This window comes from Passer montanus, unplaced genomic scaffold, assembly GCF_014805655.1.
Source record: "Passer montanus isolate IOZ18808 unplaced genomic scaffold, ASM1480565v1 scaffold15, whole genome shotgun sequence".
Classification (NCBI taxonomy): Eukaryota; Metazoa; Chordata; class Aves; order Passeriformes; family Passeridae; genus Passer; species Passer montanus.
In genome coordinates, this window is record NW_024362051.1 from 12843685 (window position 1) to 12857503 (window position 13819).

General features: G+C 46.0%; 2 protein-coding genes across 2 annotated transcripts in view; both read right to left on the minus strand.

Moving 5' to 3' along the window:
• CREBRF (CREB3 regulatory factor) overlaps nucleotides 1-11432 on the minus strand; it is a 37606-nt gene extending 26174 nt beyond the window's left edge. The window contains exon 1 of the mRNA XM_039701235.1: nucleotides 11415-11432. The gene's annotated coding sequence lies outside the window, so the exon portion shown is untranslated. The remainder of the gene's footprint in view (nucleotides 1-11414) is intronic.
• Nucleotides 3301-13596, minus strand: ATP6V0E1 (ATPase H+ transporting V0 subunit e1). Its single transcript, XM_039701238.1, has 4 exons — nucleotides 13462-13596; nucleotides 11788-11835; nucleotides 6326-6452; nucleotides 3301-3813 (listed from the first exon to the last, which is right to left on the minus strand). Exons 1-3 carry the CDS (start codon nucleotides 13563-13565, stop codon nucleotides 6359-6361), a joined length of 246 nt encoding a protein of 81 aa, XP_039557172.1. The 5' UTR covers nucleotides 13566-13596; the 3' UTR covers nucleotides 3301-3813; nucleotides 6326-6358.
• Between the last annotated feature and the right edge of the window lie 223 nt (nucleotides 13597-13819).

Sequence of the window (13819 nt, forward strand, 5' to 3'; positions counted from 1 at the left end):
TGCGGGCAGCCGGGCGCACCCGCGCTGCCCGGGGGAAGCCCCGTCCCGGGGCCGCGGCTCGCAGCCGTGCCGCCGCTCTGTCGTTACATAAATGGCGCGCCGGAGCGGGGACGGTCCCGTCCTGCCCTGCCCCGCGCTCGCGGAGCGGTGAGCCCCCTCCGCTGCCAGCTCTGCCCCGCAGCCTTCGCAGCGGAGCCGCCCGTGGGGCACCAGCACACCCCGCACGGAGAGCCCGCACGGTCACGGGCCAGCCCCGGGCGTGCAAACAGGTCGCAAACGGAGGAGGCGACTACAAGCCCGAAAGGCAGGAGCGCAGGGGCTGCCGAAGCCGCCTCGCGGCTGCCGGGCTCCAGGGCAGCTGGAGCAGCCGGGCTCCAGGGCAGCACGGCGCTCTCCTCTCCCGGCGCTCGCTGCCACACTCGCTTTCCTTGTAAAGGCACGGGCCGCTCCTGCCGGGCGGAGGCTGGCCGGGGCAAAGCCCACAGCTCTCCGCTCAGCCCGCGCTCCGTCCCTGCAGCCCCTTCTGACGGCCCCCAGCCCGGCCGCGGGCCCCGGAGCCCCGCTCCGGCCCCGGACACCCCCCGCGCCCCGGCAGCCACACCCCCCCGGCGCCGAGCGCAGCGGAGGGGCCGCCGGCCCCATCCCCGTCCCCGCGGCCCGGCCCGGCCCCTCCATGCGGCCCCGGGTTTGTTTGTTTATGTCCCTTCCTGACGGGTTCCCGGAAATCGCGTGACTCGGCCCTCACGTGGCCCGAGGGGGCGGGCGCGCGCGGGGGGGCGGAGGGAAGGGGGGCTGCGCCGCCCAATAGCAGGGGGCCGTCCCCGGCACGTGACGGCGGCGCGGCGCGCGGGGGGTATTTAAGGCGGGGAGGCGGGTGCCCGCGGGCAGAGCGCGGCGGGGCGGGGGCGCGGCCGCGACTCCCGGGGCTGGGCTGTGCTCCTGTCCCGCAGCTCGCTCCTGCTCTCTGCGGCCCCAATCACGCATTTGTCCCCTGCATCCGTCCGTCTGCCGACCTGCAGCTCTGTAATTTTTCCTACTGTCTCCAGCTACGTGCACAACCACCTTTCACAGTGACAGGTGGCTGGCCTGGACTGCTTCAGGCACAACTGGAGAAATTATTGCTAATAAACATAATAAAAAATAGAGCCACCCGTTCTTATCTTGCTATTTGTAAAGAAGGTCTTGTATTCTTTAAAGAAGTTTTTTCATTTCACCCCAATTATTCTATTTTTGCCCCAGAGAGTCCATGACATTTAGTTCTGGAAACAAGGGAGCAGCCACCCACCTCTGATAACTCAGCCCTTCACAGTAAAATGCTTCCATGATTTCCACTAGAGAGAAAGTAAACTTCTACAGAGCCTCCAGGGGCAGGCAGAGATGCAGATATTTGCATTTCCTAAACAATATGAACAGAACAAGCATTTCAAATGACCCTGACCTGAATTCTTGCTCTACACATTGCCAGAGTTTATGACTTAAAAGTCTTCACAACTTGACTGTGGCGTCAGCTTCCTTCACCTTCCTCATTTTTTACCCAAATATATTTCAACACAGGTTTTCCATTTCAAGCACAAACTTCTTTCTTTTATACTTGAACATTCTGCGTTCTCTTCTGCTGTCAGACAAGAGAGGGACGTGTGACAAATGCTCTGGTACCTGCATTGTTTGTTCAACACCAGAGGCTGAATCCCTCTGTTCTCATTTCCTGCAGTCATGCAAAAAAAAAAAAAAAAAGAAAAAAGAAATTATCCCAAGCAGTGTCAATTCCTGGCACACCAGGAGCAGACCATTCCCCAGCCACCGTGCAACATCCAGCAGAACACACCAAAACATGATTCTTCAGCTTCTTCAGTCATGCTACCACCTGGCATCTCCTTCAGAGGAAAAGTTAACCACTCTGGAAAAGGGGAATGTCCTTCTGGGAAGCATCTAGGTGGAAAGTGCTCCATGGCTTCTTTGTCCTGGCTTGGAATAGCTCTTTCCATAAAAATCAGCACCAGTGAGACACCCCATGGGAACTCTGTTACTTCTCTCTTCTAGAGCAAGTGATAGCTTAGAACCTAAAATAGAAAGCTTGTTAAAGACAGTGGCAACACAATAAACAGCACTGTTTGTCACTCAGGGTTTTCTCTTGGGGTATTTCACTTCAGGCTAAATATGACAAGCAGATCAACATATTTCAAAATCTCAAATCTGTCAGTGATATCTTGGAGTATTTCTCTCCCTCTCCTCACACAATGTCAACATATTTTATTCTCCACACACTTCAAAAATCAAACAACAACTTTTAAGTTTTTATATGATCACTTGGTTTCAATTTTCCTTGGAATTATTTGGTACAGACTGTGTAACATGACAGTGTACAACATCTTACGTGGTAAAACACAGCTCTTAGAGGGTAACATGACAAAAAATTCCACTATTCCAGTCCCAACAGCTGCTATGCTTATTTGTAATAATGGGCACCTTCTTCCTTCTTTTGCAATTCACACTGTCCAGTTTTGGATCTGCAAGTTACATGTCAGGATCTTGGAATTTCCTGTGTAGTAATGAGTGCTGTCCCACTGAACAAGCTAATGGTGCTATCCAAGAGGGAAAAGCAAATAAAATATTAACCATTCCCTTGTGTCCTTGTGCTTAACAATGAAGGGAATAACTGTAATTTGTCTGGATGTGAGGTAAGGAGGCACTCAGGGAGCAGCACTTTGAAGCTGCTCCTCAGCAAACAAAAGCCCAGATCCATCCCAGCTGACACTGAGCAGCCTCAGGAACCTCTCGCTTTCCCAGGTCTGAAATTCCACATGCAAGGGTCACGTCAGTACAAAACTGGAACGTTTCCTGCTCAATTCAAACCATTTGCTCCTATAATATCCTCCAAATGTGGCAGGGATTAAATCAGCCTCCTGTCACAATCACAGTGAAGGCTTCCTCCAAATTAACCACGTTACCTTTGCTGCTCTGAGTCCCCCTCAACACAATCCCCTGTCACAATCACAGTGAAGGCTTCCTCCAAATTAACCACGTTACCTTTGCTGCTCTGAGTCCCCCTCAGACAATGGGAAGTTCCTGGAGAAGAGGCTCTCAAGTCAAGCATTCACTTATTCCTGCACCTTTCAGCAATTTTAAATTGAAAATTTAATCCTATTATAGATCTACCCCAGAAGTCTCAATACAGGCAACAGTTCCCCATCTATTCCTGCTATTTAACTTCATTCCAATTTATCCACATCATCTGAATATCCCCTCCAAGTATCCAATGAAACCCACAGAAAAATAACAGTTAAACATGGCACGAGAACGTTTTGTATCAAGCAGAGGATTAGTTTTATTTCCAGGCATGAGAAATTTAAGGCCAGATTTCTCAAGAATACAATTCATTTGGAGAAAAAAAAATAAAAATTGCCATCAGCACATGGTACCACTGTTTCTCCTCTCCTCACACAGTTTATTGCACACATTTTTGTCCAGTGCAAACAGAACAGGGGTGAACAGCACAATGACTGACAGACAAGCTAAGACCTGCAAATATAAAGAGTTATTACAGATAAAATGAACAGGAAACGTGATTCCATGACCCGTAAAAATAGAAATTTTCATCACATCTGGAGTTAACAGTCAAAAATTGACAGTACCAAAGAGGAGTATAAATTGCATTAGGCACTCTGTTAAATGGAATAGTAGGAAAAAAACACAGGACTTTGAGGAAGCCACTCGAAGAACGTTAGAAGGGTTAAGGCATTACTGAGGCTTTGCATCCACCCAGCTCCAGAGAGGGCACCTTTGGGTCAGTGCAGCTTTTCATCTCTTCTTCACCTGCAAAGCAAGAGGCATTCATTATTCCTTCCATGGAGACAGTTTGCTAATTGAAGGCCTGGCTGTTAATCACAGCTATTTCCATTCCACAGACACACTGAGCAATGGTCAAGAACTGGAGATAATTCATCTGCGGAGATGTTTTCTTGGCAGCTTCATTTCTGAAGTTACTGCAAGTAGTTTTAGTTACATTATAAGCTGGTAGAACAACTATTTCCCTCAAATGTTTTCATTGCTGTAACAGCACCCAGCGAGCTGGATGAGAGCCCTTCTCCACTGCACAAAGACAGCTCCAGCTCTGAGAACACAGCCTGTGAATTCACCAGGCTCAGGAGAAAAGGCACTGCTGGATCACAGCTTGGACGAGTGCACAGCCTGGATTTACAGAGCTCTGGGTGCTCTTGCACACTGCCATCACTGCCTTGGTGATGTATCAACTGAATTGCTATAAAATCATCCCTTGGATGGGAGGGAGGCTGCCTGAAAACACAGAGCAAACTCGTGGAATTTGGCACAGATCAATCAAGCCAGCATATGCAGAGCTCCTCAGCAGAACACGAGGAGCTCACTGGAGCATTTTCAGGCTGCTCAGTTAAGTAAAACGGGTTTGCTTTAATCATCTTTATTTTTAAGGATCTTTCCGCTTTGGGAGTTAGCACTTTATTTTCTTTGCATTTTCCATACTAACCCACCCAAACCTCAACTGAAAGGAACAGGAGGCAGAAACAAGTATAGTACATGTCCCCTGAATGCTGGAAAAGCACAGCTCAAAATCCAGAATTAACTGGTTGCTACACTGATGGGAATCCATGCAGTGTCAGAGAGATATCCCAGCTCTTATCACATGGAATCTCCCTCACAGCTCCTGTCTAGGCACAAACTCCACAGGAGCAAGGACAGGACAAGGAGCACCTCAGCCCTGCAACAGCACTCAAACAACACTGCTGTGGTGTGACCTGGGACAGCACATTTCAAGCAACAAAGAACAGATATTTGAGAATTATTATATGCTTTTACTTTTATAAGCCTTTCCTTTTCAGAGACAACAATTTTATTCCAAAATCAAGCCAATAAAATCAGATTAAAGGTTAAAACAAACTCCTTCATGTAACAAAACAGCATGCAGGGCTGAAATGCTCCATTAATAAGTTTAAAAAACAGCTCCTCAGAAACTTTGCAGTCAGCTTCAAATACACAAGTTCCCTCTCTTCCTTGGTACAAATTTAACTGCAGGTCTCTGGAAAATCCTTCACTGGAATGGAGGGGAAAGGCCTGGTTCTGTTAGCAGGAGTCCAGAGGCTGTGTCTCACCTCCTGCCTGTCCTTGCTGCTTTCAACACACAGATCATGAAACCCAATTTTTATGTCCAGATAACTCCAATTTCAGATCCCAGGCAACTGAATCATCCTATGGGATTCAGGGATCTTTGTGCCCATTACCAAAACACACTGTTCTCTGTTTTAGCTAACTAATTATATGTTAGCACCCAAGCAGTGAAAATGCTCCTAGGAAATTCTGCTTGACTGACTTAGCTAATTACAGGCCTGGAGTTGAAGCAGGGCCAAGTCTACCTTTAGCTTCTGCCTGGTGCTTAAAAGGAGCTGCAGACACACACACAGGCCCAGTCTGACAACATCCCAGTTCCCAGGAAGCCTTCTCTGGAACTGGGGAACAAATGTCCAGGACACTTCACAGAAAGCATTTAACAGAGCTGTAACATCAGCTGTCACTGCCTGCTGCACTGAGCTTGTTGTACAAGGACAAACAAAAAATGTGTTTAATTATTCAGTTAGCAGCTTAAAAACTATAATCATGGCTGCTTGTTTCCACATTTCCTTCATTGGAACATTCAATTCCAAACGCTGCCCTCCTGAACAAGCCCAACAGCACCAAGGTACTTTTAGCACAACATTTTATTGTTGCTGGCCCTGTCAAAAAGGCCAGGAACTGCAAGAACCACATTCCAGCAGCAGTGCCCTGATAGCAACCACCAGGCTCAGCTGGGATTAAAGCTGCACACAGGCTGTCATTAAAAACAAAATAAACCATCAAGCTGGGAGCTCAGGAGATAAAGAACATTCTAATGGCAGCTCCCATTCCAACCTCCCAGATGAATGAGAGCAACGCTGTGTTGCCTTGGAAATCAGGACAGGTCTTAGATGAAATGGTAGCAGGCTTGAGGAGAGGTTGAACAATTGGTAAAGATTAGGAAATCCACTTATGTTACTCAGTCCAATTATATCTTTTTTTGGAAGTAATGTTTTGTTCTTACAAACCCCTGAACACAGCACTACATGACAGGATAGAAAGAAAAATGACTGTCAATAATTCAGTTCAAGCTTTCCACATATCCAATCCAGACTAACATCCAAAATGTTTTGTTGCAGCCTACTGAAAGACAGATTTCTTCTACAAAAGAGCTACGCTGGTTTGAGCACCTGCTCACATTACTCTTCAATCTCTCCTGAAGCTTTAACACACCAAACACATCAATAAATCTGACCATACTCACCTGTCAATGAAGTGCAGCACAGCACAGGCATCCTCAAGGCCAGTGATATCTGAGGTACCAGATTGTTTCATTGCTCAACTGAGGCCCAAAGAGAGGGTTGAGCTGAGCCAGAATTGCAATCAGCCAACTGCAAAACAACCCCCCAACCCAACAGAGACAAATCAGCCAAAGGACAGCTTGTGACAGTGGAAAGGTTGTCCAAACACGAGGCCTATCAGAGGAGAAAAGGCGATTGAGGAAGGTCTAGGTTCAAATAAAAATTCTACTCAAGCTCAAACACAAGGACCAGCCACCAGCAATGAAGTTATGGCACCAAATCATTCTGCAGCCAAAACAGATTGTCCTGTTCAACTGAAAGCAACACAAAACCACCTGATAGCATTGCCCTCACACCTCTCTTCTGACCGAAAAATGTTTTGAGACACATGAAATTCAGGTATTTGGGGGCTCAGAAGATGAAAACATAGAAGAGACAAGAGCTTTTTTCAGTGCCTTTGAAGCCTCCTTTAAACAACAACCTCTGAGAAACATCCTCTCCCTCATTTGCTTCTCAGTGCATGACAACCTGTCCTTGCAGACATGGTATACTGCTCAGAGACTTAACAAAAGTGAATTTAAACCTGGCACAGAGGTCAAGAAACAGGGACCTGCAGCAAAAGGATACAAAAGAACACAAAAAAAGACCAAAAAAGAACCCCACAAGAACAACCCAAATATGACACAAGCCCCAGATTATCAGCACAGCAGCCTTGTCACTGGAGCAGAGCACAAACTAACACTGCAGAAGCCACGGCCAGAACTGAGAACAAGAGGAATGTAGTTTGTGGAAAATATCCAGGAAAGCTAAACAGAAATAAATATTCTCCTCTTAAAAGATATATTTGCTTTGTAAACGTTACAAGAATCAGAAAAAGCAATGGATGCTTCCACGGATTTAAATCTATATTAAATACTAACTATATAAACACATTTAGTGAACACACTGGCTCATCTGTCTGCTATTTCTAGAATGCTTTGTAAGGAGGAGAAAAAGCAGAGCAGCTTTGTAATGGGAGCTGCCACAAATGTATCAGAGTGCTTAGGCAGTCATGGAAAATTCCACACAAACCTTGATGCTCTGACCAGCAAACCAAGTGCAGGTCGGCTGCCTGCAAGAGGCACGGCACAGATGTGGGTCAGACTCAAAGGAAACACATCAATCCTCCTCAAATTTACCAACATTTCTTTGCAATGCCCCTTTCAGTTTTGCACGGGGTAGAACTCCAGCTAAAACAAGGAGCTGAGCCTGCAGCAGTTCATCAGTCACACAAGCATTGGGACACGTAGCAGGCTCTAGAAAGGAATTAAAACATCAGCAAGACACCACTGAGAGCAGCCAAAATCCTTGAGGTTGACACGTTTCTACTTTGCTGTCCAAAGCACTGACAACAATGTATTCTGAAACCATGATGTTAAATCTACTTAAGGGAAAAGCGAATTAGCTCTTAAAATTATCAGGGAATTTCCTTTGTGAGGGTTAACGTTTCAGATCCAACAGACAGATCCAAAGAGCACTGTGCCATCTGCCTCCAGCATCCTGAAGTAACACAAGTGGGAGGAGGGCAGAACACTAAAAGCCTGCTGAAGCACATTATTCCTTTGTCACTGCAGAGCAGGAACTCCTTGCACCGATCCCTCACCTCCCGAGCTCAGGCCCAGCATGGCTGTGAATTAAACGAGCTGGGAGCACAGTGAGAAGCTCAGCCTGTGGAGCCAGGCTTTGGGAAAAGGTTTCAAAAGGCATTTGTTGGGGCCGTGCTGGACAGCCGAGCTGGGAGCAGGGTGGCATTAGGGCAGCAGCCTCCTCCTCCCCCTGCCCTGCGAGGGCTGAGGAATTTAAAGCAGTTGTTAGGCTGCAGCTGCCTGGCATTCAAGGTAAGGCATGAAAAAGCTTTTCCCGTGTTTTGTTTAAGTGATGCTGCTTTATACAACAATCCAGCGTGACAACACACAACAAAAAGCAGCATTCAGTAAAACAAACCTCTGTAGCCAAGATGCAATGTTCCAGAGCTGCTAAAAGCAGGTATGGCATTCGAGCCACCCACAGGTCCTTAAATTCTACCAGATCCCACTTAGAACAGTTACTGTTAATTATCAGCTCAGACAAGGAAATTAAAGTCCCTTCTGTTGTACCAGAAAGATTTTTTAAAAGGTCTTCCCACCACAACTGCCATCTGTCTGTGCTCGTGTTACAAATTAAGGTCCTGCTATCTCTGTTTAAATGTCAATTTGGGCATCCATATTTTAATCCTGTTAGAATCAGTAACAAATAATATGATTTTCCAAGCACCCTGTCCTCTGTTAGGACATGATGACACTGTTCAGGAACTGCTTTGTGCACAGCAAAATAGATTTAGCCTCTGCCAGTATCTCACAATATGGTGCAACCTCTGATTTCTGCAGCAGTAACTCCTCGGACTTTGCCTTAGGTTTTATGAGGTTCCTGAGAATGGTTTGTTCTTCAAAAGGCTGCTGGGTACAGGATCTGTACACAAATTAGATGCAAATATCTTCCACAGAAGAACCAAATGAATCCCATGTAACCAATATGGTTATTCAAAATTATCACTGTTAAAACTAAATACAGAAGAAACAGCTTTAAGTTGAAATGTGATTGACAAAAAAATTCGTTTCAGTGAAATTCATTTGTCAATCAAGTGGTGTTTAATGAAGAGAGGAAATTGTTTTTTCCCTATTTTCAACTGGAAAAATAACTCAAAGAATAAAAAAGCAGTTTTAGCAGAGATTAAACAGCTGTAGACAGGAGCACAGGACAGCACAAGGACACACAGATACCTGGGGCAGCAGAAATTATTTTAATCCTAACATATCTACTAAAGAACCCCCAGAAACAATTCCTTAGGCTTCCTTCAAGACTGGTATGAAAAATTAATCTCTTTCTTTAACCACCCAAAATTGAGGTCTTAAATGTTTCAGTAATTCCTCCCCAAAAGGAAAAGAATGCAAGAACAATAAAGTTCCATATGTTTGAATAAAACAGAGGGAAAAGGCTGGACCAGATCTTTTGAGGTGCTTTCCAAACAGAGTTGTTCTACAATTTTATACAGAATAAATGAGCAAATAAAAAATGAAGGACTCTGTGATGAGGCAAGTTCTGTCTTGGAACATGATGAGCAAAATCTGCTTTTTGTTGCATTCTGGCAAGCAGACACTACAAATGCAATTTATGTGGTTGGGTACAACTACGGAGGGTTGAAAACATCCCAAGATTTTGCTGCTTTTTTTTTTTTTCTTTTTTCCAAAGTATAATTGAAGAAAGCCAAAGGAAATTTGGCTTTCAGAAAACAAGTTAGAGACCAAGTTAGAAATTTACCAAAGAACCCCTGGACATGCAAAATAATAGTTTATAAAACATGTTAATAACAGTAGGCTTTATAATGGGTCTGTTTAGGTAAAATAATCAACTAAACCTACAAGTCAATAACACTGTACATTGGAAGAGTTCACAGAATTTAGCCAAAAAGTTCAGAAATTCTACAACAAACACATTTCACATCACAACCCAGAGGATGCTGCAGATGCCACATGGCCTTTACCTCCAGGAAAACTCCTTCAAACAATACAAACTCCAAACCTCAAGGGTTTTAGAAGAGTGGGGCATTATTTCTGTAGAAAAAACCCAAGTGAGAACTTTAAATAAAACCAAAACAAAGCTCAACCCTTCTCCTAATTAAAAACCACCCAACTTACTGTAACATAAATGCAGCAATCCAGTAAAAATCACCAAAAAAATTGTCCTTTCTTAGCCAAACATTTGGGACTGTTATGAGACTGGGCTGTTACAAACTTCATGTGCAGGGCAAGGAGACCTCCAGAGCACTGACATTCCCAAATGTCAACCCCAAACTCAAGCTGCTTGCACAAATTCTCAAATTTCTATATCCACTCAGCAAAACTTAAATTTAAAAACTTCTTTGGGTACAAAACAGAAGCCAAGTTTGCTGGACTTTTACAGTTAAGCAAGAGTGAATTCTTAGGAGTTCACACACCAAATATTCTGAAGAGAAATAAGTTTTCTAGAGTATAAACTGATGCTAACCCTGGATATCTCATTATTAACCTAAAGCAGACCTGTGTAATTGTGCCACAGTCCAACCCAACAGGCCTCTCCTGGAACATGTCAGCACTGAGATGCATTTCTCTAAATATTCATTTTAAATTCCTTTGAATGGCATGAATAATGCCTAAATAGCTCAAGAAAGTACAAACAGTACTCAGGTTCGAATGGAACTCCAAATAATAATTTTATGTTAAATTAAAAAACTTCTGTGGATACAAAAGAGAGCCAAGTTTGCTGGACTTTTACAGTTAAGCAAGAGTGAATTCTTAGGAGTTCACGCACCAAATATTCTGAAGAGAAGTAAGTTTTCTAGAGTATAAACTGATGCTAACCCTGGATATCTCATTATTAACCTAAAGCAGACCTGTGTAATTGTGCCACAGTCCAACCCAACAGGCCTCTCCTGGAACATGTCAGCACTGAGATGCATTTCTCTAAATATTCATTTTAAATTCCTTTGAATGGCATGAATAATGCCTAAATAGCTCAAGAAAGTACAAACAGTACTCAGGTTCGAATGGAACTCCAAATAATAATTTTATAACAAGTTAACCCTTAAGATGAAACCAGACTTTTACCACTTCACTCTCCACAACAAATTCTTTCTAAGGTATTTCTGCACAGCAGTTTTTTACAAGATCAGTCTTCACACTTTAAAAAGAGGGAGAGAAAAACACAAGCAAGCTTTGTCTTGCACTCTCCAGCTACAGCTGGCTTAAATCCTGATTTTAAAAAACATTATATGAAGACTCTCAACAAGTCACTTTGTAATTCCTACTAAATCTCCTACAGAAAGGAGGCAGCCTCAAAATACACTGTGCATTTAAACATAAATTGTCTTAATATATCAAAGTCTCACTAAAAACCCACCATGCAGCAGCTTTTCCACCCACCACTCTACCAGATTATTGAGAATATATTCAAGGAATCTAAAAGCAAAACTGTTCAGTGGGTTTGAGTTAGTATTACCTCAGAATTAAATATAAAGTGGAAAGGAATAAAGGCAAAAAAAGCCTAAGGAAAATCTTAGAATTATCATTATAATTGTGAGCAAATGAGGCAGGGAACTGGAGAGGAGGAACAGCAAGTCCATGCAGAGGACAGCTCACAGTCATGTGTCAGAAACAACAGGAGGAATTCAGGTTCCTTTTAATTCAGCATTTTCCAACGGGAAAATTCCTTCAGCACACTGAAGGTCTTTAGAGCTCAGAATTCCAAGAGCTGTCAAAGCACATGTGACACATTCAAAAAGCTTCTGACTGCCCTGAGGCTGTAAAAAAGGAACCTGTGTTTACAAGAGGAGTGGGCCTTGCTGAAGGGGCAGGACATTGTTTGTACTTACAACAGGTAGCAGCAAACAGCACAGGTCACCAGCATGGTGTTGATAACTCTGCCAAGAGGAAGGAGAAATGTCATCAGGTGTGCTGTTGTGACTGACCACAAGATCCACAGAGAAAAGCCCCACAGCAAACAAGGACCAGTTCAACTCTGATCATATGAAAGATGACTCAACGTGAATGTTCTGGCTTCTTCCAGCTGAGTGAACTGCAGAGCTCAGACCTGCAGGACTGACACAGCTCTGCCAAACAGTTTACAGTGGGTTTAACAAAATCCCTGGGAACTGCAGCAAAACCTCATGCAGTGTCCCTCACATTAGTGAAACACTGAGGCTGGATGCACACAGTAAATGCTCTCTCCATTTGCAGAATTCTGCTTTACAGTTTGAGTGTCAAATTGTCACTTTTAATTTTACATGAGGGGTTTAAAAACTGAATACAAAATAAAACCTCAAAGCTGTCGTGTAAAATTTTCCTTTCTTGGTGAAGCACAGCTGTGTCAGAAACCACTGGAAAGCTGAAAAGAAGGAAGAACCAAGCTCTTGAAATTGAAAAGGGCAAAACTGCAGCTACACACACACAGATGGGAATGAAATGGGAGAGGAAATGGGATTTTTAACAGTGATCTCTGCAGCTCATGGAACTCAGTGGCAAAGTGTTGGGGTTTTTTTCTTTTTAAATTATAAAAAGGCATTTCCATCTATGCATTTCCTCCCCCATCTGAGTAACAACCTCGTGGCAGGTCAGTAGCTGCTGTTGGTGAGGCTCAGAATTCCCACACTTCCATGCCATTTTTCCATATTTCTGAGGACAGGCAAGTTTCCAGGCATGAGACACACATCAGGTTTGACAGTGAGGCAGGAAATATCAGAGCTAGAAGAATATTGAGGGTTTAGATAAAGAACTGAGAGAAAAGACAGTTGGTACCTGTGGAGCAGAGGGAGTGTCAGAGAGAGGAAGAGAGATTAAGAAGCCATTATCTCCTAGAGAAAAGAGAAACACAAAAACTTGTCTGCTTTCTAATCTGAGCAGCCACAACCACTGCAGGAAAAACCTGAGCTTAGCAGCCCTGCTGCTGTCCTCAGCCACAAGGGCACAGCACACATTTAACCAGAAATCACCTCTGCAGCCCTTCCAGCCTCACCCAGTGTGGAACCAGAGGACGGCGGAGCGAGTTAGGAAAGGTCAAGTAAGGAAAGAAAGGGGAAGCTGGTGCTCAAATGCCGCCTGGCAGTGAACCACCTTGAGACAGGACGTTCTGCCTGCAGAGAATGGTTTGGGCTGGAAAAGACCTTAAAGCTCATCTCGTTCCACGCCCTGCCATGGCAGGGACACCCTCCAATATCCCAATATCCCAATATCCCAATATCCCAGGCGCTCCCAGCCCCAGTGTCCAGCCTGGCCTTGGGCACTGCCAGGGATCCAGGGCTGTGCCAGGGCCTCAGGGGAAACCCAAACCCGCGAGGGGCCCCGGGGGCAGCGCCCGGCCCTGGCAGCCCCAGGAGCGGCTGCTCCGCTGCCCCTCAGCCGGGCCCGTCCGTGCTGCGCCCGCGGGGCCGCGGCGGCGCCGGGCCCGGCAGCCTCGGGGCGCCTCAGGGGCCGCCTCCGCCGGGGCCTCCTCACAGCCGCGGGGGACGGAGGGGAAGGCGCCCGGTGCCCGCCGCCCCCCGGTCACTCACCCGCGGTTCGGCCCCTTGGGTACGAGCCAGGGCAGGACGCCGCCGACCACCCCCCAGAACACGCTCATGACGATGATGGGCACCGCCAGGCCGCCGTACGCCATGGCCGCGCTCTGAGGGCAGCGGGGGCGGGGCCTGCCGCCACGCCCTGCCCGGCGCTCGCCAATCAGCGCCCGTTGCGTCAGCGGTGGCGGCGGGAGCGCGCGGTGCGGGAGCCGGGGGGCCGCGGGAGCGCGCGGTGCGCGTGCAGTGGGATCGGGGCTGCCATGGGATCCGCCATGGGATCGGGATTATCATGGGATCAGGGCTGGGATCGGGATTGTCATGGGATCGGGGCGGCGATAGGATCGGGGCGGGA

Bases quoted from the DNA above. Each gene is read 5' to 3' on its own strand.
- ATP6V0E1 (XM_039701238.1), bottom strand. From the start codon at position 13,565: ATGGCGTACGGCGGCCTGGCGGTGCCCATCATCGTCATGAGCGTGTTC. The intron at 11,836-13,461 runs GTGAGTGACCGG...TCCTCTTGGCAG, and splicing joins CCCAAGGGGCCGAACCGCGG to AGTTATCAACACCATGCTGG. The intron at 6,453-11,787 runs GTAAGTACAAAC...GTTGTTTTGCAG, and splicing joins GCTGTTTGCTGCTACCTGTT to TTGGCTGATTGCAATTCTGG.